Below are 27,070 nucleotides of genomic sequence, written 5' to 3' on the forward strand. Positions count from 1 at the left end.
ATACTCAGGGAGTCTAAGTACAGCCTGGTGATCAGACTTCCTGGTGAGGGCATGGAATAGCACGGTAGGCATTCTTGATGGTGATGTAGCAATGGTCCACTGTGCTGTTTTCTCTGGTATTGCAAGTGATCTGTTGATGGTAGTTGCTTGGTCATATTTTCAGACTGGCCTGGTTAAAATCTCCCCAAACGATGTGAAAGCGTTAGGGTTGGTGAGCTGTTTCGTGCATGTTGGTCCCATTACTCAGATGATCTAAAGCCTGCTTGACATTGACCTGAGGTGGAATGTAAACCGCTTTATATGTGAAAGTAAATAAAATAGCATACATTCAGTTAACTACATTAATCATGATTTATTAGTACACTCTCCACTTCTCGATCCGAGGCGGTAGTGGTTTAAAGAGAAAAAGCTGAAGCTCCAATTGGATCCCACTCCAGCAAAAAGTCTGAATGGGAGGGGGCGGACGCACTGCTATAAGCTTAGCCGTGGTTGGTGAATGCCAACAGCCAATGCTGTGGCCCCGTGCTTGGAGGCAGCGCGCAGCGGGAGCTTCCTTCAATGAGCATGGCGGCGTTAGCTCTGGTTTTGCGATCCGGTGCCGGTTTTACGGGGAGAGCGGCGAAGGCGGGATATGCGTATGCAGCCGCCAGGTCCTTCTGTATCATTAGTGGCAACAAAAGCGGCTCTATTCACCAGGACCTGGACAGAGGGCGGTCGGAGGTTTTGGGAAGGCCCCAGGTCGCAGCCAGCTGTATTGGTGCCCAGGTAAAAGATGGGTGGGCGGCGCGGAGGACAGAGAGGAGCCTGGTCACCGTACCGTTCTGGCTCTCTTAGCACCCGTTAACACCGGGGAACCATTGATCTTTGGAGGTTACAGTCAACTTTTGATATAGTTGACGATACATATTTGTAGGTTGGAACACAGTGCTGAGCATTTACCTGATCCATTCCAGTTACATATTGGCGCAAATTACATGCATTACACCTCTCACCACTTTTCGTCATGTTCATCTTTGTGCGTCTTACTGTTTACATTTCCTTTTTTCTTGTCACCGCTTTGTGTAGCTGGGTGGTACTCTTGTTATCTGTCTCCATCTTTATCCATAGTTATCGAGATTTACACCACCGAATTTGGCACTTTGACCCAGTCCTAATCGTTCTCATCCATCCTAATCCCAGTTTCCTGCATTTGGTCAAAGCCCTTCTGTGCAACGCTAATGCCCTCGTTTACACACTGGGGGAAACGATTCTGATTATTAGCCTTGATAATTTTGTCTCTATCAGAACATTTTTCAATTGTTTACATTTTCAGGAAAATCAAGCCCAGCCTCTCCGGTCTTTCGTTATAGCTGAAATGTTCCAATCCAGGCACAACTGGTAAATCCCCTCAGCAACACTCCAGTGCAATCCCATCCTTGTATTTTGGCAATTTGTCAATGAGAGGCATTGACAGTGTGGATGCTCAGAGGCTTTTTCCCCAGGGGTGAAATGGTTCCCACAAGAGGACAGAGGTTTAGGGTGCTGGGGAGTAGATACAGAGGAGATGTTAGGGGTAAGTTTTTTTATTCAGAGAGTGGTGGGTGCAAGGAATGGGCTGCTGGCAACGGTGATGGAGGTGGATATGATAGGGTCTTTTAAGAGACTTTTGGACAGGTACATGGAACTTAGAAAAATAGAGGGCTATGGGTAAGCCCAGTAATTTCGACGGTAGGGACATATTCGGCACAACTTTGTGGGCTGAAGGGCTTGTATTGTGCTGTAGGTTTTCAATGTTTCTATTAATCTGCAATATTTTCTTTTCCTCCTTCCATTCTATAACTTCAGAAATCCTTCAAAGATCAACTGCTGGACCTCTTTCCAGTACCATTTCAGAGTATCAGGTTCTGCAATTCAGCTCTAATGTCTTATTTTGATCCTACTGCTGACTTTCAGATAGTCTCATAGCTTGAATAGGTTTTGCTACTTGCATGTTGGGAAGGCAGATGTCATTGCTTTCCGTCTACCATCTCTTCCCAGCACTCCAGTTGCTTCATTCTTAACTACATCTTCTGGCAATTGCCTGAAGTCCCAGCTTTCATTTGGTGTTGAGCCTGAGAGAGCTTTGCCATCACTAACCCCTCTATTTTACTTTTCTTGCTGAAGTGATTATCTGTGTTGCTAGATTCTTTTGCAGGGCTGGCAAACCTTCCATTCTCCATAAGTTTCTTGGTCAAAATTCTGCAGGTTGTAATCCAACTCACAACATGCTTCTTTCAATCATTATTCCTGTACTCTCTGACCTGTGCAAAAGTCTTAAGCACATGTATAAATAGCTGGTGTGCTTTAGACTTTTGTATGATTATGTAGTAATTTATGTATTGCACTGTACTGCTGCTGCTGCAAAACAAAAACACTAATTTCATGATGTATGTGAGTGATGATAATCCTGATTCTGATATGCTCCCTATTGTGGACTGAGAGTGGAAAGAGGGCAGTGAGGGTGGAATTGTGATTGGGAAAACGGGAAGGGAAAGGGCAGGGCGTGGGAAGCACCAGAGAGCCATTCTGTAATGATCAATAAACCAATTGTTTGGAATCAAATTACCTGCCCGTATCTCAGGGCTAGGTGTGTTTACTCCTATGCCAACCCCTGTCCTTGGCACACCTCTACCACCTGTCCTATACCCTTTCCACGGTGCATCACCCTCATCATTTCCAACATCCCTTGCTCCCACCAGGTTTACTATCTCACTCTCCACTCCATGTTGACAAACACAGTCAGACTGAGCAAATGTTTTTGGAAGCCTAGCTACATATATGTGCCTAAGACTTTTGCACCGTACTGTACATTACCAATAACTCATCAATGTTTTAACTTTTAAGTTTTTAAATATTGCTTTTCTAATTCTTGCATAGTCTTGAATCTTTTGTTATGTGCCAATTCTTCCAGGATTTCTGTACTTAAACTCTGGCCTCCTGCATATGAATGAGTTTAATCACTTGTTGGTTGTTAGCAGTGACTATCCGTAAACCTGGCCATCACTTTGTGAAGATATTCCTTAAAGCTTGTGTCTTAACTGTGCATAAGGATATTTTAGTTATTTAAAGGCTTTGTATAAATGCCAGTTATTGTTCGTTACCACTACACTTGAGCTATACTTACTACGGAGCTTAATCGCTGTACAGTTCTGCTTGCCTGCACTTATTGATCTTTGAATCCCTGTTCACAAATCTCTCCTCTGCCAATAGTTCAGCTCTGATATTACTGATTCTGATGTATTCTTGTTCCTTGTATATTCCTGACTTAGTTTAGTATTCTGCAGAGTGCCGACAGCTGAATGGGTCCATATCTCCAGAGTTACAGTCCTGAACTTTGATACAGCTTCCCTTGTTTAAGAGCTTAAATGAGGACAGGTTTGAGACCAGAAAGTGATTTTTAAGGCTACAGGGATACTTGGAATATGTGCGCAAAGAGCTGGCCAGGGCAAGCAAGCTAAAAGACCTGGGTGAATATTTCTGTAATGTCAGTGACATAATTTGTACGTGTATTACCCCATTGCAATACCATTAAGACCTTAAGAAAAAGGAGCAAAATTGGGCCATTAGGCCCATCGTCTGCTCTGCTATTTCATCATGGCTGATTCAATTTTCCCCTTAGCCTCAATCTCCTGCCTTCTCCTATGTTCCTTCATGCCTTAAATATACATAGAGACTCGGCCTCCAAAGAATTCCACAGATTTGCCGCTCTGGCTAAAGAAATTTCTCCTCATCTCCGTTTTAAACAGATGCCGCTCTATTCTGAGGCTGTGTCCTCTGGTCTTAGACTCTCCCACCATAGGAAACATTTTTTCCACATCCACTTTATCAAGGCCTTTCACCCCTTCTGAATTCTAGTGAATACAGGCCCAGAACTGTCAAATGCTCTTCCTATGACAAACCATTCAATCCTGGAATCATTTTCGTGATCCTCCTTTGAATCCTCTCTAGTTTCAGCACATCCTTTCTAAGGGGCCCAAATCTGCTCACCACTGCTTTATAAAGTCTCAACCATATAATCATATAACAATTACAGCACGGAAACAGGCCAACTCGGCCCTTCTGTTCCGTGCTGAATGCTTACTCTCACCTAGTCCCACTGACCTGCACTCAGCCCATAACCCTCCATTCCTTTCCTGTCCATATACCTATCCAATTTTACTTTAAATGATGATATCGAACCTGCCTCTACCGCTTCTACTGGAAGCTTGTTCCACACAGCTACCACTCTCTGAGTAAAGAAATTCTCCCTCGTGTTACCCCTAAACTTTTGCCCCCTAACTCAACTCATCTCATGCCCTCTTGTTTGAATCTCCCCTATTCTCAATGGAAAAAGCCTATCCATGTCAACTCTACCTATCCCCCTTATAATTTTAAATACCTTTATCAAGTCCCCCCTCAACCTTCTACACTCCAAAGAATAAAGACCTTTCTCTGTAACTTAGGTGCTGAAACCCAGGTAACATTTTAGTAAATCTCCTCTATACTCTCTCTATTTTGTTGACATCTTTCCTATAATTTGGTGACCAGAACTGTACACTATACTCCAAATTTGGCCTTACCGATGCCTTGTACAATTTTAACATTACATCCCAACTCCTATACTCAATGCTCTGATTTATAAAGGCCAGCATACCAAAAGCTTTCTTCACTACCCTATCCACATGAGATTCCATCTTCAGGGAACTATGCACCATTATTCCTAGATCACTCTGTTCTACTGCATTCTTCAATGCCCTACCATTTACCATGTATGGCCTATTTGGATTATTCCTGCCAAAATGTGGCACCTCTCTCTTTTCAGCATTAAACTCCATCTGCCATTTTTCAGCCCACTCTTCTAACTGGCCTAAATCTCTCTGCAAGCTTTGAAAACCTATTTCATTATCCACAATGCCACCTATCTTAGTATCATCTGCATACTTACTAATCCAATTTACCACCCCATCATCCAGATCATTAATGTATATGACAAACAACATTGGACCCAGTACAGATCCCCGAGACTCACCACTAGTCACCGACCTCCAACCTGACAATCAGTTATCCACCCCTACTCTCTGGCATCTCCCATCCAACCACTGTTGAATCCATTTTACTGCTTCAATATTAACATCTAAAGAGTGAACCTTCCTAACTAACCTTCTGTGTGGAACCTTGACAAAAGCCTTACTGAAGTCCATATAGACAACATCCACTGCTTTACCCTTGTCAACTTTCCTAGTCACCTCTTCAAAAAATCCAATAAGATTTGTCAAACATGACCTTCCACGCACAAATCCATGTTGACTGTTCCTAATCAGACCCTGTCTATCCAGATAATTATATATACCATCTCTAAGAATACTTCCCATTAATTTACCCACCACTGACGTCAAACTGACAGGCCTATAATTGCTAGCTTTACTCTTAGAACCCTTTTCAAACAATGGAACAACACGAGCAATACGCCAATCCTCCGGCACCAACCCCATTTCTAATGGCATATGAAATATTGTTAGACCCCCTGCTGTTTCTACACTAACTTCCCTCAAGGTCCTAGGGAATATCCTGTCAGGACCCGGAGATTTATCCACTTTTATATTCCTTAAAAGCGCCAGCACTTCCTCCTCTTTAATCGTCATAGTTTCCATAACTTCCCCTACTTGTTTCCCTTCCCTTACACAATTCAATGTCCTTCTCCTTAGTGAATACCGAAGAAAAGAAATTGTTCAAAATCTCCCCCATCTCTTTCGGCTCCACACATAGCTGTCCACTCTAAGGGACCAATTTTATCCCTCACTATCCTTTTGCTATTAATTTAACTGTAGAAACTCTTTGGATTTATTTTCACCTTACTTGCCAAAGCAACTTCATATCTTCTTTTAGCTTTTCTAATTTCTTTCTTAAGATTCTTCTTACATTCTTTATATTCCTTGAGCATCTTATTTACTCCATGCTGCCTATATTTATTGTAGATCTCTTTTTCCAAACCAAGTTTCCAATATCCCTTGAAAACATTGGCTCTCTCAAACTTAACCTTTCCTTTCAACCTAACAGGAACATAAAGAAAACACGAGGAAATCTGCAGATGCTGGAAATTCAAGCAACACACACAAAATGCTGGTGGAAAGCAGCAGGCCAGGCAGCATCTATAGGGAGAAGCACTATCGATGTTTCGGGCTGAGAGAAGGGTCTTCGCCCGAAATGTCGACAGTGCTTCTCCCTATAGATGCTGCCTGGCCTGCTGTGTTCCACCACCATTTTGTGTGTGTTGCAGGAACATAAAGATTCTGTACCCTCAAAATTTCACCTTTAAATTGCCTCCATTTCTCTATTACATCCTTACCATAAAACAAATTATTTCAATCCACTCCTAAATCCTTTCGCATCTCCTCAAAGTTAGCCTTTTCTCCAATCAAAAATCTTAACCCTGGGTCCAGTTCTATCCTGTTCCATAATTATATTGAAACTAGTGGCATTATGATCACTGGACCTGAAGTGCTCCCCAATACATACCTCTGTCACCTGACCTATCTCGTTCCCTAACAGGAGATCCAACACTGCCCCTTCTCTAGTTGGTACCTCTATGTATTGCTGCAAAAAACTATCCTGCACACTTTTTACAAACTCCAAACCATCCAGCCCTTTTACAGAATGAGCTTCCCAGTCTACGTGTGGAAAATTAAAATCTCCCACAATTACAACCCTGTGCTTACTACAAATATCTGCTATCTCCTTACAAATTTGCTCCTCCAATTCTCGCTCCCCATTAGGTAGTCTATAATACACACCTATAAGTGTTACTACACCTTTCCCATTCCTCAATTCCACCCAAATAGCCTCTCTATATGAGCCCTCTAATCTATCCTGTCAGATCATCGCTGTAATATTTTCTTTGACAAGCAATGCAACACCTCCCCCTCTTGTCTCTCCAATTCTATCACACCTGAAGCAACGAAATCCAGGAATATTTAGTTGCTATTCACACCCCTCCTGCAACCATGTTTCACTAATAGCTACAACATCATATTTCCAGGTATCAATCCATGCTCTTAAGCTCATCCACCTTTCTTAAAATGCTCCTAGCAATAAAATAAATGCATTTAAGAAATTATCCACCTCTTCCTCTCTGTTTATCTCTTAACGGTGCAAACAAGTTTACTATATTTTTCTTCCTTCTCCCATACATCTGTTCCTACACTCTGGTTCCCCTCCACCCTTGTATCTAGTTTAAATCCACTGGAGCCTCTCTAGCAAATCTACCTGCAAGAATATTTGTTTCCCTCCACTTCAGATGTAAACCATCCTGCCAGAACAGGTCCGACCTTCCCTTGTAAACTGCCCAATTATCTATAAATCTAAAGCCCTCTGTCCTGCATCATGTCTTCAGCCACGTGTTGATCTGCGCTATCTTACTATTTCTCAACCTACCTGCACTGGTAGCAATTCTGAGATTGCTATCCTGGAGGTTCTGTCCTTTATCTTGGCGCTTAACTCCCTAACCTCACCTTTCAGGACCTCCTCACTCTTCCTACCCATGTCATTGGTCCCTACATGGATCACGACATCCAGCTGCTCACCCTCTCTCTTGAGAATACTGAGAACTCTATCTGAGATATCGTGGACCCTGGCACCAGGGAGGCAACAGACCATCCAGGATTCTCGATCTCTTCCACAGAACCTCCTTTCTGGCCTCCTAACTATCGAATCCCCTATCACTCCTGCTCTCCTCTTTTCCCTCCTTCCCTTCTAAGCTGAGGGTCCAGTCTCAGTGCCAGAGACGCAACCACTGCAACTTGTCCCTGGTAGGTCATCCCCACCAACAGTATCCAAAACGGTATACTTATTATTGATGGGAACGGCCACAGAGGTGTTCTGCTCATTCTGTCTAATCCCCTTCCCTCTCCTGACAGTCACCCAGCTATCTGTCTCCTGACTCTTAGGGGTGACTATCTCCCTGTAACTCCTGTTTATTTCTGCCTCTACCTCCCCAATGATCCAAAGTTCATCCAGCTCCCTGACATGGTTTGTCAGGAGCTGCAGCTGAATGCACCTTTTGCAGGTGTAGTCATCAGGGACAATTGTGATTGCCCTGACTTCCCACATACTGCGTACGGAGCACTCAACTGCCCTAACTGCTGCCTCCATTACCTACTCCTAAACAAATTAATTAATTAAAGGAGCTTACCCGGCCTTACCTCACGTGGAGTGAAGCTCGTCCCCAGCCTCTGCTCTGCTCTCCTGCTGATCTCAGAGGCCGACTTTCATGCGCTTGCACGGTTGTGCTCCGTTCAAACCTCGCCTCTGTCTGTTCTCGCCGAAGCCTGTTGAGCCAAAGCCATCCCACTCTTCCTCAGTCCACTCCAATGATGGCCGCTGTATATGGTGGTCTTTTTTTTAAACCTTTGGAGTACTACGTCACACGCCTGAGCAGTCTAGCCTCTTTTCCCCGATCAATTAAAAAAAACGGCTTCTTTCTGAGATGCCTTTACTTCTTCCCTCTTTGCCTCTTGCTTTGATTTAAAAGACCATTGGAAAATTGCTCTCCCTTTTTAAACCTTTGTTGCACTACATCACGCACCTGCGCAGTCTAGCTTTTCCCCGATCAGTTTTTTAAAAACTGCTTCTTTCTGAGATGCCTTTACTACTTCCCTCTTCACCTCTTGCTTCAATGTTAAATCCTTGTTTTATATTTTAGTCCTCTTGAAATGAATGCTAATACCTTCCTCACCACAGACTCGACCTGCAAATTAACCTTTAGGGAATCCTGCACAAGGACTTGCAAGTCCCTTTGCACCTCAGTTTAAAAAAAAATTTTCTCCATTTACAAAATAGTCAACACTTTAATTTCTTCTACCCAAATGCATGACTCTTCTCGACACTATATTCCATCTGCCATTTCTTTGTCCATTCTCCTAATCTGTCTGACTTTCTGTAGTCTCTTTACTTCCTCAAAACTACCTGCCCCACCACCTGTCTTCATATCGTTTAAAAACTTAGCAACAAAGCCATCAATCCCATCATCCAAAATGTTGACATATAATGTAAAAAGAACCAGTCCTATCTCAGACCCCTGTGGAACACAACTAGTCATTGGCAGCTAACCAGAAAAGGCTCCCTTTATTCCCACTCTTTACCTCCCGCAATCAGCCACTGCTTTATCTTTCCTGTAATACCATGGGCTCCCAGCTTGTTAAGCAGCCTCGTGTGGCACCCTGTTAAAGGCCTTCTGAAAATCAAAGTACACACCAACCGATTTCCTTTTGGCTATCTTGCTTGTTATTTCTTTAATGAATTCCAACAGATTCGTCAGGCAAATTTTTCCCTTGAGAAAGCCATGATGACTATGGCCTTTTTTTATCATGTGCCTCCACGTACTGAGACCTTATCTTTAATAATGATTTTAAAAAGTTACCTTTAATGATCTTTTATAGTCATCTTTAATGACTAAATGATGTTTCCTTTCTTCTGCTTCTCTCCCTTCTTGAAGAGTGGACTGACTTTTGCAATTTTCATGTCTTCCAGAATCTAGTGATTCATGAAAGATCATTTCTAATGCCTCCTCTTTCAAAACTCTGGAGTCATCTGGTCCAGGTGACTTATCCAGCTTCAGACCTTTAGTTGCCCTATAACCTTCTCTCTTGTGCCTTAAATAGGGTATATTGATGCTAATATTCTAAGTAAACATGCTCTTTAATTTTAACATTGTTGCTGAGCTAAGGAAAATACGTTCATGTAGAGCAGGAGAAATTGAAATCAGAAACTCACTCTGGGCAGGACCCTGAAAGACATAGCCAGCTCACTTTGAGCTTGATGGGATAAGAGATTCTGATTTGAGAATGAGGCTCTATGTTTAAGGAAAAGGGGAGATTTCCCTTTTTAGAGTTAGCCTTTGATTATTTGTTGAGAGTAACTTGATTTAAAATTCTGTTTCCTAGCATATATTATTTAGTTAAAAGCAGTTCTGAAGACTTTTGTAACTTACCACTGTTATGTAAATTAAAGAAATTAAAAAAACAATCAATAAAACAGGAAAACCTTAGGAGCTCAGGCAACATGTATGAAAAATAAACATTATCTTTTTGGGCCAATGACATTTTCTTTGGAATGAATTTTAAATGCTAACTCTTTCTCCAGCATCCACACTTGTTTGCTTTCCAGCTGAAAGATACCGGCTATTGTGTTTGACATGGTTTGATTCTATTTGATACTGTAAGAATTTTTCTTTTCTTTTGCAGGTTAACCTTACATGCAGTCAACATTTTCGTTATTTTTGTTCAGATGAAAACACTGGGGAGGGGCGACTGATTTACACTGGAAACTTGGCCAAGGCAGTATTTGGTAAGGGGCAGCTTTACTTTCTGATTATTATTGATGACAAATGATTTGAATAGGAGAAATACCTGAAATTGTGTGTATGAATAAGAACATTTTAAGGCTATAAATCCATAAGAGATAGGAGCAAAATTAGGCCATTTGGCCCAACTAGTCTGCTCTGCTATTTCATGAAGGCTGGTCCATTTCCCTCTCAGCCCCAATCTCTTGACTTCTCCATGTAACCCTTTATGCCCTGGCTAATCAAGAATCTATCAACTTGTCAATTTAATATACCCAATGACGGTCTCCACAGCTGCCTGTGGCAATGAATTCCACAAATTCACCACTCTCTGTCTAAAGGAATCCCTCCTCTTCTCTGTTTTAAATGGATGTCCTTGCATTCTGAGGTTGTGTCCTCTGGTCTCAGACTTCTGTACCATAGAAAACAACCTCTCCACAGGAGAGGCTTTTCAACGCCCCTCATTCTTCTGAATTCCAGTTAGTATTGGCCGAGAGCCATCAAATGCTCTTCAATGGATTATGCTTTTAATCCTGGAAACATTTTCATGAGCCTCCTTTGAACCTTGTCCCAATTTTACCCACATTCTTCCCAAGATAAAGGGCCCAAAGCTGCTCACAATTCTCCAGGTCAGGCCTTGCCAGTGCCTTTTACAGCCTCAGCATTGCATCATTGCTATTATATTCTAGTCCTCTCAAAATGAGTGCTGACATTGCATTTGCCTTCCTTACCACCGACTCAACCTGAAAATTAATCTTTAGGGAATCCTGCACGAGGACTCCCAAGTCCCTTTCCACCTCACCCTTTTGAATTTTCTTTCCATTTGGGAAGTAGTCTACACTTTTATTTCGTCTACCAAAGGGCATGTCCAAACACTTCTGGACACTATCTCATCTGCCACTTCTGTCCTAGTCTTTCTGCAGCCTCTCTGCTTTCTAAACCCTACCTGCCCTTCCACCTATCTTTGTATCTTCTACAAACTTGGCCACAAAGCCATCAATTCCATCATCCAAATCATTGGCCTATAATGTACAAAGTAGTAGTCCTAACACAGACTCCTGTGGAACACCACTAGAAACCGGCAGCCAATCCAAAAAGGCTCCCTTTATGCCCACTGTTTGCCTGCTGCCTATCACGCAGTTTTTAAGGACTAAATGTGACCTGTATTTTTCTCAAAGTTTGTAACACCTTTCCTGCACCAGTTAATTTCAAGTATTTGGTCATTCAATAAATGTAAAACAGTATAATTTCTTGTGTTTGATTTGCTGAAATGGTTCATTATGTTTGTGCAGAAATGTTTTTAGCCTTCTACTAAAATTGTAAACTTGATTAATCATTTAAATATATAACTTTCATTTTTCCAGGTGTGAAGTTCTTCTCTTACTCCACCAGCATTTTTAGTTGTTGTATGATGCCTTATGTCATTCTGCACTCTGGCCTTGGAATTCAGAGCCCTGCATTACAAGCAGCATTCTGTGGCATAATTGGATTATTTACTTTTTTAAATCCCGTGGTATTGCATCTCCTCACTAAAGGTTATGTGATTCGCCTATATCACAATGCAGAAACTGACAATTACACTGCAGTCACTTACAACGCCCTCCTCCAACAGAAGAAAACCATTTTCCATCAAAAGGATGTTGAAGTTCCTGGAGTCAACAAGATGTTCACCACATTCTATGCAAATAAGAAATCAATGTTAGTAAATCCAGTGCTTTTCTGGTATCCAAATGATTATAATCACCTTATGGGTTACGATCGACCCTTTTCCTTTGATTTGGACGATTTACAAAAGTGATAATGAAATGAGGTCGGGGTGAAGAGGTTGTGTGTACAGTTTGTTTGCATAGTAAAATTCTTTAATCATTTGGAGCTGGTAATGCTTTTTAGTTTTATACACTTAGAACTTTATATTGTATTTTTAAAAATGTAAATATTAGCGACCTGAAATGCAAATGAAGTATCAAAATACACAATAGGTTCAGCGGCTTTGATGCTATGGATTCATGGAGCTTTATCAAAATCATTGCTGTGGACAATTCTAGTATTTGACCTGCTGAATTTTTATTTTCAATTTTAGCTTTGTTTCTAAAATGCTTAAACGGTATTTGTGAATTATTCTTAGATGTACTGCAGCAAATGAAGTTGCTCAATAGGAAATGCTTGTATCATTTGAAAATGATTATTTCTTTTTCAACTTTAATATCCTCCACACTGTGTTTTGTAGGATCAGTAATAAAATGTGCTTGGGCCTCTGCAATTAATACTGAGAGCTGAAAAGACTAGGAGGGCCAAAAGAGAGATTCCATTGGGTGTCTTTTGATTTTATAAGGATTTGTCTGTTAGAACTTAATGAATGAGGAGTAACTCTTCATCTCACTGTTCCCATACTACTTTCATTCTTTCTGATCTTGGAATAGGTTCAATACAAACGTGTAGGGTTCAAAAAGTGTAGGCTTGTGATAGAGCCCAATTTGTTGTGTTGTTCCTTTTCATGCCTTGTGCATTGGGTCACATTTTTACCATTTCTGTAGCATTTTGACTTTTTTTTTAATGAGGCCAAGTTGCTAGCTTGACACTCAACCCAGCATGGGTGGAAAGTGTTCAAGGAGCCAGACGGATTCGAACTTGGGACCATTCGCTTTGAAGTTCAGTGCTGATGCCTATGCCCTTCCTAATTTGCTAATCTACAAAATAGTAAGAAATTGCTTCAAAGGAACCTTCTTTGGCTTGTATAAACTATTGATATTACTTAATGTGTGTATTTGTAAATTACCAACTTCATCTAAAGTACAAGTCCAGATAGTCTAACTGATGTTCGCCCATTTATAAATTTGCAATGCACAGTATTTGCTGCTTGAGTAAAAGCCCACAGTACTGCCAGACTTGAATTCATTGAAACCTTTCAAATGTTGAAAGGCCTTATTAGCGTGGATGTGAAATGGCTGATTCCTATGGTGGGGCAAGTCTAAGACCAGAGGACACAGACTCAGAATAGAGGGATGCCCATTTAGAATGTAGATGTGGAGGAATTTCTTTAGCCAGAGAATGGTGAATCTATAGAATTCACCGCCATAATGGCTGTGGAGGCCAATTCATTAGGTGTACAGTATTTAAGGTAGAGGATGATAGATTTTTAATTAGTCAAGGCACGAAGAGATGGGGAGAAGGCAGGAATTTGGTGTTGAGAGGGAAATGGATCAGCCATGTTGAAATGGCGGAGCAGACTCAAATGGCCTAATTTTGCTCCTATATCGTATGATTTTCAGCAGGCTGACTAAGTGGTGGACTTGGCATCATTTGCTGATTGCTGTAATGCAGGAAAAGTCATGTGACCAACTTTAATGCAGTGTTTCATGTGGTACCCTTCTGGTTACAGCTTTCTGTTGTTTTGTCTTAGTTGTCAGACAAGTTCAGGGTGTTACCCTATATCATGTTTAATATTCACTTGATATTTAACCAAAGCTTTCTGGAATTTAATAAAACAAGTATGAAACAAGTATCCTTTTCTGCGAGTTAGAAACAAAGTCCCAACAATTTAGTCAAACATATTTTCGTCATGTGACTCCAAGTTGACTCTGTCCAATCCTATTATCTACTAAGTGCCCGCTTATCATTTCCCCAGTAGAGGTATTTTCCTTGATACCGCTGTTAGGTGAGCTATAGTGTGGTTGTTTGTTCACGTACAGCTGTAGGAAACCATGCTTGAGATATTCCATGAATTCATCCTCCACACAACTAATAATCTGGTTAGCCCAGTCTCCAAATAGATTAAAATCTCCCATGAGTATTGCATAATCCTTATTAAATGCACTTCTAAATTCCTAGCACGTACTATGCTCAGTGCTATTACTATTTGGGGGATTATTTTCAGCTACCACCAATGTTTTCAGCTCTTTGCAGTTTTTTCAGGTCGTTTCTCTCCCCCCACCCCCCACCCCCCACTGTTGCTTGTTGAGATCCCTCGTTTATCCATTAATATCTGGATTGCCCTTCCTAATTCTCAATTTTCTCTTTTAAAGCTTAAATATCCTCTTGTGGGGGAGAAAACACTGCTGGAAAAACTCAATTGGTCAAGCAGCTTCTGTAAAGGCAAAATGTTATTAGATGTTCGGAGTTGTGCCAAAATATCAAATATCTCTTTGCCTCCAATGATGCTGTTTGACCATTTCCCAGTATCTGCAGTCTCTTGTGTCTCCATTAAATATACTCTTAACATTTACTTGGCAAACTTGGTTACTTTGCCATCACAGTTTGCAATGTTTCTTCGAACCTATTTATTTCTGTTTGTGCTATAAATTCAGCTATCTTCTGGATGCTGCACACATTCGGATAAAGAGCAATCATACTGGTCTTTGTTCATTTTTTACCCTGCTGTCTCTAATTGGTTGTACATACTTGCCTTTGTATATATTGCCCTTTCCTAAGTAGACTTTGTTTTACCATAAAAATTAGAAATAATGGTAGATGCTGGAAATCTGAAACAAAAGCAGAAAGTGCAAACACGAGGAAATCTGCAGATGCTGGAAATTCAAACGACCCTTAGTCCTGACGAAGGGTCTTGGCCTGAAACATCGACAGCGCTTCTCCCTATAGATGCTGCCTGGCCTGCTGTATTCCACCAGCATTTTGTGTGTGTTGTTTAAAAACAGAAAGTGCTAGAATCACTCAGCTGGTCAGGAACCATTTGCAAAAAGAGAAATGGTTAGATTTTTCAGGTTGTATATCCTTTGCTAGAACTGCGAAAGGGAGAGCGAGTTGATTTTGTGTTGTAGAGATTGTGAAATCTCACTCTATCTGAGAGATTCCCTTTGTCATATCCATGCCCTCTGAAACCTGACTGCTAAGTGTAGCATTTTAAGACCATAAGATATCGGAGCAGAATTAGGCCATTTCACCCATTCAGTCTGCTCTGCCATTTCATCATGGCTGATCCATTTTTCCTCTCGGCCCCATTCTCCTGCCTTCTGTCCTTATTATTTTCACTTGTGTTATTCTGAAAGATCATTTTGTCTTTTCTCTATTTAACTTGAACTCTTCGAATTGGCAGGGAAGGCAAGCATTTCATAATACCTTCACATTTCCACCAGCTGGCTGAGCAATCTGCTAAGAGTCCAGGAAAAATCTAGGTTGATTATTGGAAAAACAAATTTGTAATAAAACTCACTAGCTGTGTTACTGTATAATTCCTTTATAGAAATTCAGTTATATTTGTATGAGTGTAGTATTTAATAAGTATGTGTACTTAATAAGTATATGGGATGGAGCTTCCAGGACTGGACATCATCTATTCCAGCAGACTCGGGAGGAAAGTAATCAGCATAACCAGAGACTCCACACGCCCCGGCCACTCCCTGTCTGACCCATTTCCATCCAGCAAAAGGTTCAGGACACTAACAGAACAAATAGACAGAGGAACAGCTTCTACCCCAGAGCTGTGGCCTCCTTCACACCACTCCCACAGAACAATGACTGAAACTGTGAGCACACACAAGGACTCAAATACTTGCACTAATGGCACTTTGTGCATTACTGTGACATTCTGGTGCTGCTGTAACTTATTTTCTGCTACTTATCTATTTAATACCGTTTTTCTATTACTGCCTTGTTTTTATCTACCGCTTCATTTGAGTGCCTGAGAGGAAGCCAGAGTTTCATTGTACCTATGTGTAATGACAATAAAGCTCATTCAGTTCAATTTTTTGTTTCCCATGTTGTAACAAAGCTCTCTGCTCCAGTATTTTAAGAAAAAACTTTTCCTGTAATGATCCAATAATTTTTGGATGAAGAACTTTCAGGCTATTGGTAAAAGAAGGAAGTTAAATATTTACATATTAATTGAAAATTAAAGCCATTTTTGGTCATAATTATTATGTGTTAAACAGACTTCTATTTTTTTTTCTATTTTTGGGACATAGAGACGGGAAATCTGGCACATTTAATCTGCTCTACTCCATTCCAGCTCTACATTTTTCACAAACACAAGAAAATCTGTGGATGTTTGAAATTCAAAGCAACACACACAAAATTCTGAGGAATTCAGCAGGTCAGGCGGCATCAATGGAAAAGAGTCAGCAGCTGGACTTATGGAGTTCCTCCGGCATTTTGTGTGTTGCTCTACATACTTTTTTTATAGTTAATCAAATCAAAGAATTAAGATCAGTGATAATATTGCTCCTGGTGATACATGTAAATTTATCAATAAATAAAAAGAATGTAGCTCATTATTTGAAGAACCATTTGTTTAAAGGCATTTACAAGAGCTGGTTGAGGCCATTTGAGGAAATGAGGCCCATTGTTTGGCATTGCTCTGCCACTAAACCAAATTATATTGCTTATTTGATCATCTTTGCTAATGGCAATTTTTATATTATGGTTCATGTTTTACTAAGTGAAAATAAGCAATTCTGAAATTAGATATTGTCTGCAGTGTTAAATCGGCAAATGTTTTAAGTTTTTTGCCACTAGGTGGTGGAAACACATTAATTATCACCTTTTTCATATGAAGATAGAAACATAGAAAATAGGTGCAGGAGTAGGCCATTTGGCCCTTCGAGCCTGCACCACCATTCAGTATGATCATGGCTGATCATCCAACTCAAAACCCTGTAACTGCTTTCTCTCTATATTCCCTGATCCCTTTAGCCACAAGGGCCATATCTAACTTCCTCTTAAGTATAGCCAATGAACCGGCCTCAACTGTTCCCTGTGGCAGAGAATTTCACAGATTCATCATTCTCTGTGTGAAGAAGTTTTTCCTCATCCCGGTCTTAAAAGGCTTCCCCTTTATCCTTAAACTGTGACCCCTCGTTCTGGACTTCCCCAACATCGGAAACAATCTTCCTGCATTTAGCCTGTCCAATCCCTTTAGAATTTTATACGTTTCAATAAGATCCCCCCTCAATCTTCTAAATTCCAGTGAGTACAAGCCTAGTTGATCCAGTTTTTCTTCATATGAAAGTCCTGCCATCCCAGGAATCAATCAAGATGCTGAGTAAATTTAAATTGTAGAACATATCGCATAGTTATGAAACTTAGTTTCTCAAATTTGGGAGAGGAGCACCAGACTAAACCATAATACTTGCGATGAATAATTTTCTAACTATTGATTGCTGTCATATCCACTTCATATTTGTATTTATTTCATATTGAAATAATTGCTTTGAAATTCAAGCTCTTCTGTTTCTCCAAACTCTGAACAGGTATTTTTCTTCTGGATGTCAGATGATTTTTCTGACAGTGTAGTAAGAATCCTATTAGTATCTGAAAATTCTTTAAAAAATCTAGTTGTATTTTAGCTGGCAATGAATCTTCACAGACATTCTGATGACTTGATAATTGTGCATCTGTTTGGTGATAATTTCCTCATTTGTACTACACATTGCACTTGGGTCTGAAAGGCAGTGAAATTGTAGATGATTTCACATTGAAATATGAATTGAAAATTTAGTTATTGTATAACCATGAACAGCAAATCTTTATATACATATATATGAAAACCTCACCTTTTTTGTTCTCTTTAAATATATTTACATGTGCTCAACAATTGAAAAAATAGTCTGGGGTCATTATACTTCAAATGTGTTTATTAGTAATTATCAAGTTTTGATTGTGTGTATTTGTGCAATAAACAAGTTGTTATTAGATATGGCTGGGCAGTGAACAAGGAAGCTGGATTAGAGTGTGTGTCATTTAATATTTTGATAATTGTAGTTAATTGGATACGTTTATTGAATATTTGATCAGGGACCATTTCAAATAAGTGAGAAAATTATTGTTGTTTTTCCCTCCAGGGGTGTTCTTGGGATTCCTTGTAGCATCTCTGCAGTGAATTTGGAAAGTTGCCATTATTTAGCACCTCTTGTAATTGATATACTGTTGAAAATTGCTTCCCAATTTGGTTTGAAGTTCAAAGTAAATTTATCAAATTTAATATACATCACCGTATACAACCCTTAGATTCGTTTTCTCGCAAGCATACTCAATAAATCCAACAACAATAATAGAATCAATGAAAGACCACACTCAAATGGATGGACAAATAATGTGCAAAAGACAACAAACTGCAAATACAAAAAGAAAGGAAAATAAATAAATAAGCAATAAATGTGGAAAACATGAGATGAAGAGTCCTTGAAATTTATTCATAGGTTGTGGGAGCAGTTCAGTGATGGGGAAGTGAAGTTGTCCTCTCTGGTTCAAGAGCCTGATGGCTGATGGGTAAAACTGTGGGTCCTGAGGCCTCTGTACGACCTTCCCAATGGCAGCAGCGAGAAGAGAGCATAACCTGGATGGTGGGGGTCCCTGATGCTTTCCTATGACAATGCTCTGTGTAGATGAGCTTTACCCGTGATTTTGTAGGATTTTCCAATTGAGGGCATTGGTGTTTCCATACTAGGCTGTGATGCAACCAATCAGCATACTCTCCTCCACACATCTATAGAAATTTTTCAAAGTTTTAGATGTGCGGAATCTTTGTGAACTTCTAAATTGGGTTCTGAAATGCAATTGGACACCTGTCAACAATTCCTCATTAATTTGCAACCACACTGTCTGTAGTTTGTCACAAACTCCTTGCACTGACCCCATTCTATTCAATGTTAGCTAGAACATGAAAGAGGCTGTGCTCAGCCCTTTGTACGTGCACTGATGAGTACAATTTCCTTAGTTTCATCAGATGGTTAACGTGAAAGCCATTAACCATGCAGTACCATCACAATGGTATTCTGTTTTAGAATGGCTTCATCACTGGCTTCAAAAAAAAAGCAGAAAAAAAGGTCAAAAAACCACCACCTTGTTGACTGGTATCTTGAGTAAAGAATTGTATGGATAATGTTATCCAAATTTATTTTCTCCTCACCCTGCCCAGGAGTCCCAAAATGAGTCATAAACCATGCCTGGAAAAAAAGCATAGCTTTACCGTATTGGTGAGGTAATTGGTCCAGCTGGGTACAGAAAATCTTGGTAGAGTTGAAGCGCTGAATGCTGATATTCACCTGCTGGTTCCATCTCCCAGTGGTGTGCTGAGTGACTGGATCCCAGGCATGCAGGTGGTTAGAAAAGCAAGCTTGAAGACTGGTAAGATAAAAATGGCCTATAATATTGTAATTTTAATGTCTGCAGATTGGATAATCTGGGCATTGCATGTACTGTCAACAAATACTTGTTTGTAGAAATCTTCTCCAATAGGAACCAACTTAGAGGAAATTGTCTTGAATAAATTAATAGAATTTTGCAGTCTTTCTCATATACAGAAGAACTTAAGAAATAGGATCAGGAGTAGGTCATCTGGCCCATTGAGCTGCTCCACCATTCAATAAGATCATGGCTGATCTGGCCAAGGGCTCATCTCCACCTACCTGCCTTTACCCCATAACCCTTAATTCCCTTACTATGTAAAAATCTATCCAGCCATGTCTTAAATATATCAGCTACATGTATGTTGCACGCTTGGGGAATCTTGTGTTATCCCACAATTCATAGAAATTTAGTATCGTCTTTGCCTTAAGCACCCATACCTGGCATTCCGCATCACTTTTTCTGAATGTTTGCTTTACAAGTTCAAGTGCAAAGTATATTTATGATTGAAGTACATATATGTTACAATATATTACCTTGAGATCCATTTTCTTGCAAATATTTACATGGAAAAAAAATCAATATAATTTACAAAATACTGCATAAACAGTCATGGATATCAAGAAACCACTGTGGTAAACAAGACAAATAGTGCAAATAAAAATAATACTGAGAATATAAAATGTAAAGAGTCCTTGAAAGTGATTCTGTAGTTCAGAAGAGTAGTGACTGAAGTTATCCAGCCCTGATGGTTGCAGCGTCATAACTTTTCTGAACATGGTGGTTTGGGTCCTATGGCTCATGTGCCTCCTACCTGATAATAGTAGCAAGAAAAAGGCATAACCACAATGAAGGAGATATTTGATGATTGATGCTGCTTCCTTGTGGAAGTGCTCCAAGTAAATGTACTCAATGGTGGGGGGAGGGGCGGGCTTTGCTGATGATGATTTGGGCTGTATCCACCCCTTTCTGTTGCCTTTTCTTTTTCTGGGCATTGACGTTTCCATATGAAGCTCTGATGAAATCAGTTGAGATACTCTCCACTGCATTTGTAGAGCTTTGAATGTTTTCAGTGGCATGCTGAATTGATGCAGACTTCCAAGAAAGTAGGGAAGGTGCTGTGCCTTTGTAATTGCACTTGCATGCTGATCCCAGGACAGATCCTCTAATATGTTAACACCAAGAAATTCAAAGCTACTACCCTCTCCACTGCCATTTGCCTACTGAGGACTGGCTTATGGACCTCAGGCTTCTTCCTTCTATAGCTGATAATCAGCTCTTTGGTTTTGGTTTTTGCTGACATTGAGTGAGAGGTGGTTGTGACACCACTCAACCAGATCTTCATTCTCCCTCCTACATGTTGATTCATCGCCACTTTTGAATCAGCCAACAGCAGTGGTGTTGTCAGCAAACTTAAATACAGTATTGGAGCTGTACTTATCCACACAATCATAAATTTGAGCAGGGGGCTAAATGCACAGCCTTTTTGTCCACCCATGTTGAAGGTGGTGGCGGATTAAATGTTTGTTTATTTATCTAGTACTGCGTGTAGTAGGCACTTCCAGCCCTTTGAGACATGCTGCCCCAGCTACCCCTGACAAAGCTAATTAGCTCTGCTCTAATCACGGGACAATTTACAATGACCAGTGAACCTACCCAGTATATCTGGACTGTGGAGGACCTGGAGAAAACCCATGCATTCTACAGGGAGGCGCATAGAGATTCCTTGCAGAATGACACCAGAATTGAACGCCAAACTCTGGAACATCCTGAGCTTGTAATAGCGTTGTGCTACTGTAGCACCCAATCTATTGTTGAGGAAATTATGGACTCAGTTGTACAGGGAGGTACCAAGGGCCAGGCTTTGGAGCTTAGTGATGGTTTTCGAGGGGATGATAGTGTTGACATGCTGTTTACATCTTTATTTTCAAGATGTTTCAGAACTGAGTGAAGAGAAATGGCACCTGCTCTTGACTTTTGTAATGATAAACTGCAGTGTATCCAGGTCACTCCTCAGGCAGGAGATGATATGCTTCATGATGAGGAAGGAAAATGCCATGTTAGCATTAATTTCAAGAGATCTGGAATACAAGAGCAAGGATGTGATGCTGAGGCTTTATAAGGCACTGGTGAGGCCTCACCTTGAGTATTGTGAACTGTTTTGGGCCCCTCATCTTAGAAAAGATGTGTAGGCATTGGAGAGGGTCCAGAGGAGGTTCACAAGGATGATTCCAGGAATGAAAAGGTTATTTTACGAGGAATGTTTGATGGCTCTGGGTCTGTACTGGTTGGAATTCAGAAGTATGAGAGAGGATCTAGTTGAAACCTTTCAAATGTTGAAAGGCCTAGACATGGTAGATGTGGAAAGGATGTTTCCCATGGTGGAACAGTCTAGGACAAGAGGGCACAACCCCAAAATAGAGATGCAGAGAAATTTCTTTTGCCAAAGGGTAGCGAATTTGTGGAATTTGTTGCCATATGCAACTGTGGAGGCCAGGTCATTGGGTGTATTTAAGGCAGAGATTGATAGGTTCTTGATTGGACATGGCATCGATGGTTACAGGGAGAAGTCCGGAAACTGGGCTTGGGGAAGAGAGAAAAAAAAAGTTGGTCATGATTGAATGGCTGAGCAGACTCAATGGGCCAAATGGCCTAATTCTGCTCCTATGTCTTATGGCCTTATGACCAACTTCTCAAAACACTTCATCATGGAAGTACTACTGGTTGAAGATGCCCGATGATTAGCACAGGTTTTCGGCCAGATATATCGTCTGGGCCAGATGCTTTTTGTAGAGTCGCCCTCTTGAAGGATGATCTCACATCAGCCTCAGAGACAGATCATAGGGTCATCAGGGACCTTGGGTGTTTGTGAAGTTGCCTTCATGTTTTGTTATTCAAAGCAAGCACAAACTGCATTGACCTCAATGCAAACAAGAAGACCAGATTTAAGCATATCTTCACTTTTCTTATTTCTTTCCTTTCCTTCTGCTTTGCAGGGATCCTCTGTGTCTGTTTTGCTTTTCAACCAGAGATTTAACAAATACTGAAAGTGCCAGGAACTCAGCATGTTTGGACAATGACTCCACATCAGAATTGGGAAAGTGCGAAAATGAGTACAAGTTGGAAAGAGAAAGTGGGAAGAGAAAAACAACAGATCTGTATACCTTCCCCCTCATTTTTTGCATATCAAATGGTATGGCTTCACTTGGACTTCAAATTTTGTTTGTATGCAGCTTTTTTTTACACTTGAGAAAGCAAACGCTGTTTGCCTGTCCCTTATAAGAATTATAGACCAGTTAGCCTGACATCAGTGGTGGGGAAGATGCTGGAGTCAATTATAAAAGATGAAATAGCGGCACATTTGGATAGCAGTAACAGAGTCAGCAAGGATTTACAAAGGAGAAATCATGCTTGACTAATCTTCTGGAATTTTTTGAGGATGTAACTATGAAAATGGACAAGGGAGAGCCCGTGGATGTAGTGTACCTGAACTTTCAGAAAACCTTTGATAAGGTCCCACAAAGGAGATTAATGGGCAAAATTAGAGCACATGGTATTGGGGGCAGGGTACCAACATAGATAGAAAATTGTTTGGCAGACAGGAAACAAAGAATAGGGATTAACGGGTCCTTCTCAGAATGGCAGGCAGTGACTAGTGGGGTACTGCAAGGCTTGGTGCTGGGACTGCAGCTATTTACAATATACATTAACAATTTAGATGAAGGGATTAAAAGTAACATTAGCAAATTTACAGATGTCACAAAGCTGGGCGGCAGTGTGAAATATGAGGAGGATGTTAGGAGAACACAGGGTGACTTGGACAGGTTGGGTGAGTGGGCAGATGCAGTTTAATGTGGATAAATGTGAGGTTATCCACTTTGGTGGCAAGAACAGGAAGGCAGATTACTATCTGAATGGTGTCAAGTTAGGAAAAGGGGAAGTACAACGAGATCTAGGTGTTCTTGTACATCAGTCACTGAAAGTAAGCATGCAGGTATAGCAGGTAGTGAAGGAAGCTAATGGCATGTTGGCTTTCATAACAAGGAGAGTTGAATATAGGAGCAAAGAGGTCCTTCTGCAGCTGTACAGGGCCCTGGTGAGACCACACCTGGAGTATTGTGTGTAGTTTAGGTCTCCAAATTTGAGGAAGGACATTCCTGCTATTGAGGGAGTAATTCCCAGGATGGTGGGACCGTCATATGTTGAAAGATTGGAGTGACTGGGCTTGTATACACTGGAATTTAGAAGGATGAGAGGGAATCTGATTGAAACATATAAGATTATTAAGGGATTGGACACGCTAGAGGCCAGGAAACATGTTCCCAATGTTGGGGGAGTCCAGAACCAGAGGCCACAGTTTAAGAATAAGGGGTAGGCCATTTAGAACCTTTTCACCCAGAGAATTGTGGATCTATGGAATGCTCTGCCTCAGAAGGCAGTGGAGGCCAATTCTCTGGACGCTTTCAAGAAAGAGTTAGATAGAGCTCTTAAAGATAGCGGAGTCAAGGGATATGGGGAGAAGGCAGGAATGGGGTGCTGATTGTGGATGATCAGCCATGATCACATTGAATGGCGGTGCTGACTCGAAGGGCCGAATGGCCGACTCCTGCACCTATTGTCTATAATCCTGCATTCCACCTGATTTCTTCTCAGTATTCCCATGTAACCCAGTATAAACGTGCTATGTACCTTCATCTCAGTTTCAGCATTGTTAGTTTAGCTTTCTCTTCTGGCTTCATCCATCTCACCATTTGCATTCTTGCATACAGATTTACTGTGATAACAATCATTCACTACCCTTCACATGATGTCATCTGGACAGAGTTCATCTCCGGAGCCATTGCAGACATTCCTTTTCTCTTTGCAATTAAAATGCAAATTATTTGCAAGTTAAAATGTGCTTACTTTATCACTTCATCAGCACTGATGAAAGCTCATTGTTCTGCAGTAGTGCTTTCTCCCTCCATGTATGCAGCTTTTCGATGTTCATATTCAATTTAATAAACTAGGGAAAGAAATTATTAAGGATGAAACTTTGAGGTGTTGGAGTGATTTTTGGGTTTATGGCATATGCATTTAGCAATTGACTTTGGCTACCAGTCTTCTCTTTTGAAAATGTATTGTGGATTTAATCTGGAGTGCAGCTCTGAACAATGGGTTCCTAAAAGCTGTGAATTCCAATCCAACCAATGCTGATTCATTTGGGTGTCTGTGTGTTGATGTGAATCAGAAGGTGTGAAGGTTGTATGTAGTTTCAAAGAAAGCATTGTCCTTACATTGTAAATATGGAGTTATCCTTCAATGTTTGACACATAAAATATGGAACCCCAAATTGGACCAGCAGACCTTTCCATGGAAAGTGTCTCCATATGATGCCTGCTGTACCTTGTTTTGTCAAATAAAGAAGCTGCTTTGTATCAACCAGTAATTTTCTCCAGTGACTTTGTTCATGCAACAACACGAGGTACTTCGAGACTAATGATAAAACAGGTCAAAGTCAGCATGGTTTCTGTAAAGGGAAATCTTGCCTGACAAATCTGTTTGGGTTTTTTGAGGAAGTAACAAGTAGGGTGGGCAAAGGAGAGGCAGTGGATGTCCTCGGACTAGCACGCAAGTGCCATCACAGCAAAGGCACAGTAGTACCACTACTTCCTTAGACATTTGCGCAGATTTGGCATGTCATCCAAAACTTTGACAGACTTCTACAAATGTACAGAGGAGAGCATCCTGACTGGTTGCATCATGAGCTGGAATGGAAACAACAATGCTCAAGAATGGAATTGTGTACAGAGGGTGGTGGATGCAGCCCAGTCTGTCACGGGCAAAGCCCTCCCACCACTGAGCACATCTAAAAGGAATGCTGCCTCAAGAAAGCAGCATTCATCATCAAGGACTCCCACCATCCAGGTCATGCTCTCTTCTCACCTCTTGTGACACAGTTATTTAAGAAAGGGAAGGGACAAAATATGGAATTCCGAGGGGTGATTGATAAGTTCATGGCCTAAGGTAGGAGTCAATTTTAGAAAACCTAGAACATTTATTTTTCAATATGGTCCCCTCCTACATTTACACACTTAGTTCAGCGTTCATGGAGCATGCGGATCTTTGACCTCCGGAAAGTTTCCACAGATGGGTGATTGATAAGTTTGTGGCCCAAGGTAGAAGGAGATGAGTTATACAGCTCTCATTACAAGCACATGCAGGTCAACTCTTTGAGTGATTATGCAGAAAGTTTGAAGTTAATTACTCATCTCCTTCTACTGCAGCCCATGACCTTATCAGTCACCCCACGCTGTGGCCCGCCTCTGGAGGTCCAAGATGCTGACTTCTACAAAGAAAGAATCCACGACCATGTGTAAATGTAGGAAAAATAAATGTGCTAGGTTTTCTCAAATTGTCTCCTACCTTAGGCCATGAATGTATCAATCACCCCTTGTATAAATGTTAAATGGTACCCATTATTGCTGGCATCTAGTATTGGACTGGATTGTGCATAATCTGGCCAGCTGCCCTCTTGCATCCCCCACAACCCACATTTTCCCCAGAGATGCACTTGCCTTTCTCAATCTATTCCTCCAGAAACCCTAACTAAAGATCCAGTTACTCTGCTGACTTTGATAGTCTTTGAACAATTTTTAAATGGTATTGTGGAGACTTAAAAATGTTAAATTAACTTAAAACAAAATTCTTTTAAAATACATTTAAGTGCTAGAAGTTACTTTTTAACAACTGGCCATAGAAGTTAGATCAGGCTGTTATCTTGGTTGAAGGTTCTTGAACAGTGGTGTCTCATAAGGATCAGCGTTCGGACCTCTGCGATGTTTATCAGGATCTTAGTTTAAAATATCTAATGAGTATTTTAGCAAGTTTGCAGATGATGCCAAAATTGGTGGAGTTGTGGAGAGTGTAAAGGACTATCAAAAATCACAGTGCGTTATAGATCAGTTACTGATATGGAATGAGAAATGGCATATAGAGTTTCATTTGGGCAAGCATGAGGTGTTGCACTTTGGGAGATCCTGTAATGTCTGGCTTCCATGTCCCTAAAAAATTTAGGTATGCTTAGATATACCTGAAAGTGTCTGTTCACATCTTTTTACCTTCTGCTACTTGAGATCCTTGACTCCAAAGGAAAAATAAAAGCTGAATTTGATCTTAAATCATTTTTCTTAGACTGGCATCCTTGTTTAGTCATTTTGAAAATGTGTTTATCTTTCCCAGTCCATGCTGGGTGTGAAAATAGAAGGGAAAAAGTTTCAGTAGTATGCTGAAGGAACCTTGCATTTAATCTGGTAACACGGATATCCATTCTCTGAATGCTTTATTGTTGTTTTTACTAGGAGCTCTTTGTCTCTTTTTTTTCATTTTATTGCTCTTGCACCCTGAAAATTAACTATATTCTATTCTGTATGACTTAATATTGCAGTGTTTTCCAATCAGTTTAACAACAGATTTCCTGTGATCATGCTATTTGTTTAAATTTTGTCAGTTGCTTGGCTAAGATCGAGTCTTAGAAAATCTGTTACAACCATTTCACCACAGGGGAGGCTTAGTGATTTTTTAATGAAAAATGTCAGCAAGAATTGGTTGTTGGCAACACACTCAAAGTGCTGGAGGATCTCAGCAGGCCAAGCAGCATCCGTGGAAAAGGGTATAGTC

At 40.7% G+C, this 27,070-nt stretch overlaps 1 protein-coding gene across 6 annotated transcripts in view; it reads left to right on the forward strand.

Moving 5' to 3' along the window:
• The first annotated feature begins 404 nt into the window (after positions 1-404).
• The window catches only part of tmem70 (transmembrane protein 70), a 46,217-nt gene continuing 19,551 nt past the window's right edge, over positions 405-27,070 (forward strand). For 2 of the 6 annotated variants that reach the window (XM_059983054.1, XM_059983063.1), the window contains exons 1-3: positions 420-765; positions 10,236-10,338; positions 11,698-12,031. In XM_059983054.1, the coding sequence (XP_059839037.1) occupies positions 559-765; positions 10,236-10,338; positions 11,698-12,031 (644 nt within the window). In that variant the 5' untranslated portion in view covers positions 420-558. Of the gene's footprint in view, positions 766-10,235; positions 10,339-11,697; positions 12,032-22,407; positions 25,571-27,070 lie in introns of those variants that run through there. The other 4 variants (XM_059983038.1, XM_059983034.1, XM_059983024.1 and 1 more) reach the window with 4 other exon arrangements.

The sequence above is a fragment of the Hypanus sabinus genome, chromosome 1, assembly GCF_030144855.1.
Source record: "Hypanus sabinus isolate sHypSab1 chromosome 1, sHypSab1.hap1, whole genome shotgun sequence".
NCBI lineage: Eukaryota > Metazoa > Chordata > Chondrichthyes > Myliobatiformes > Dasyatidae > Hypanus > Hypanus sabinus.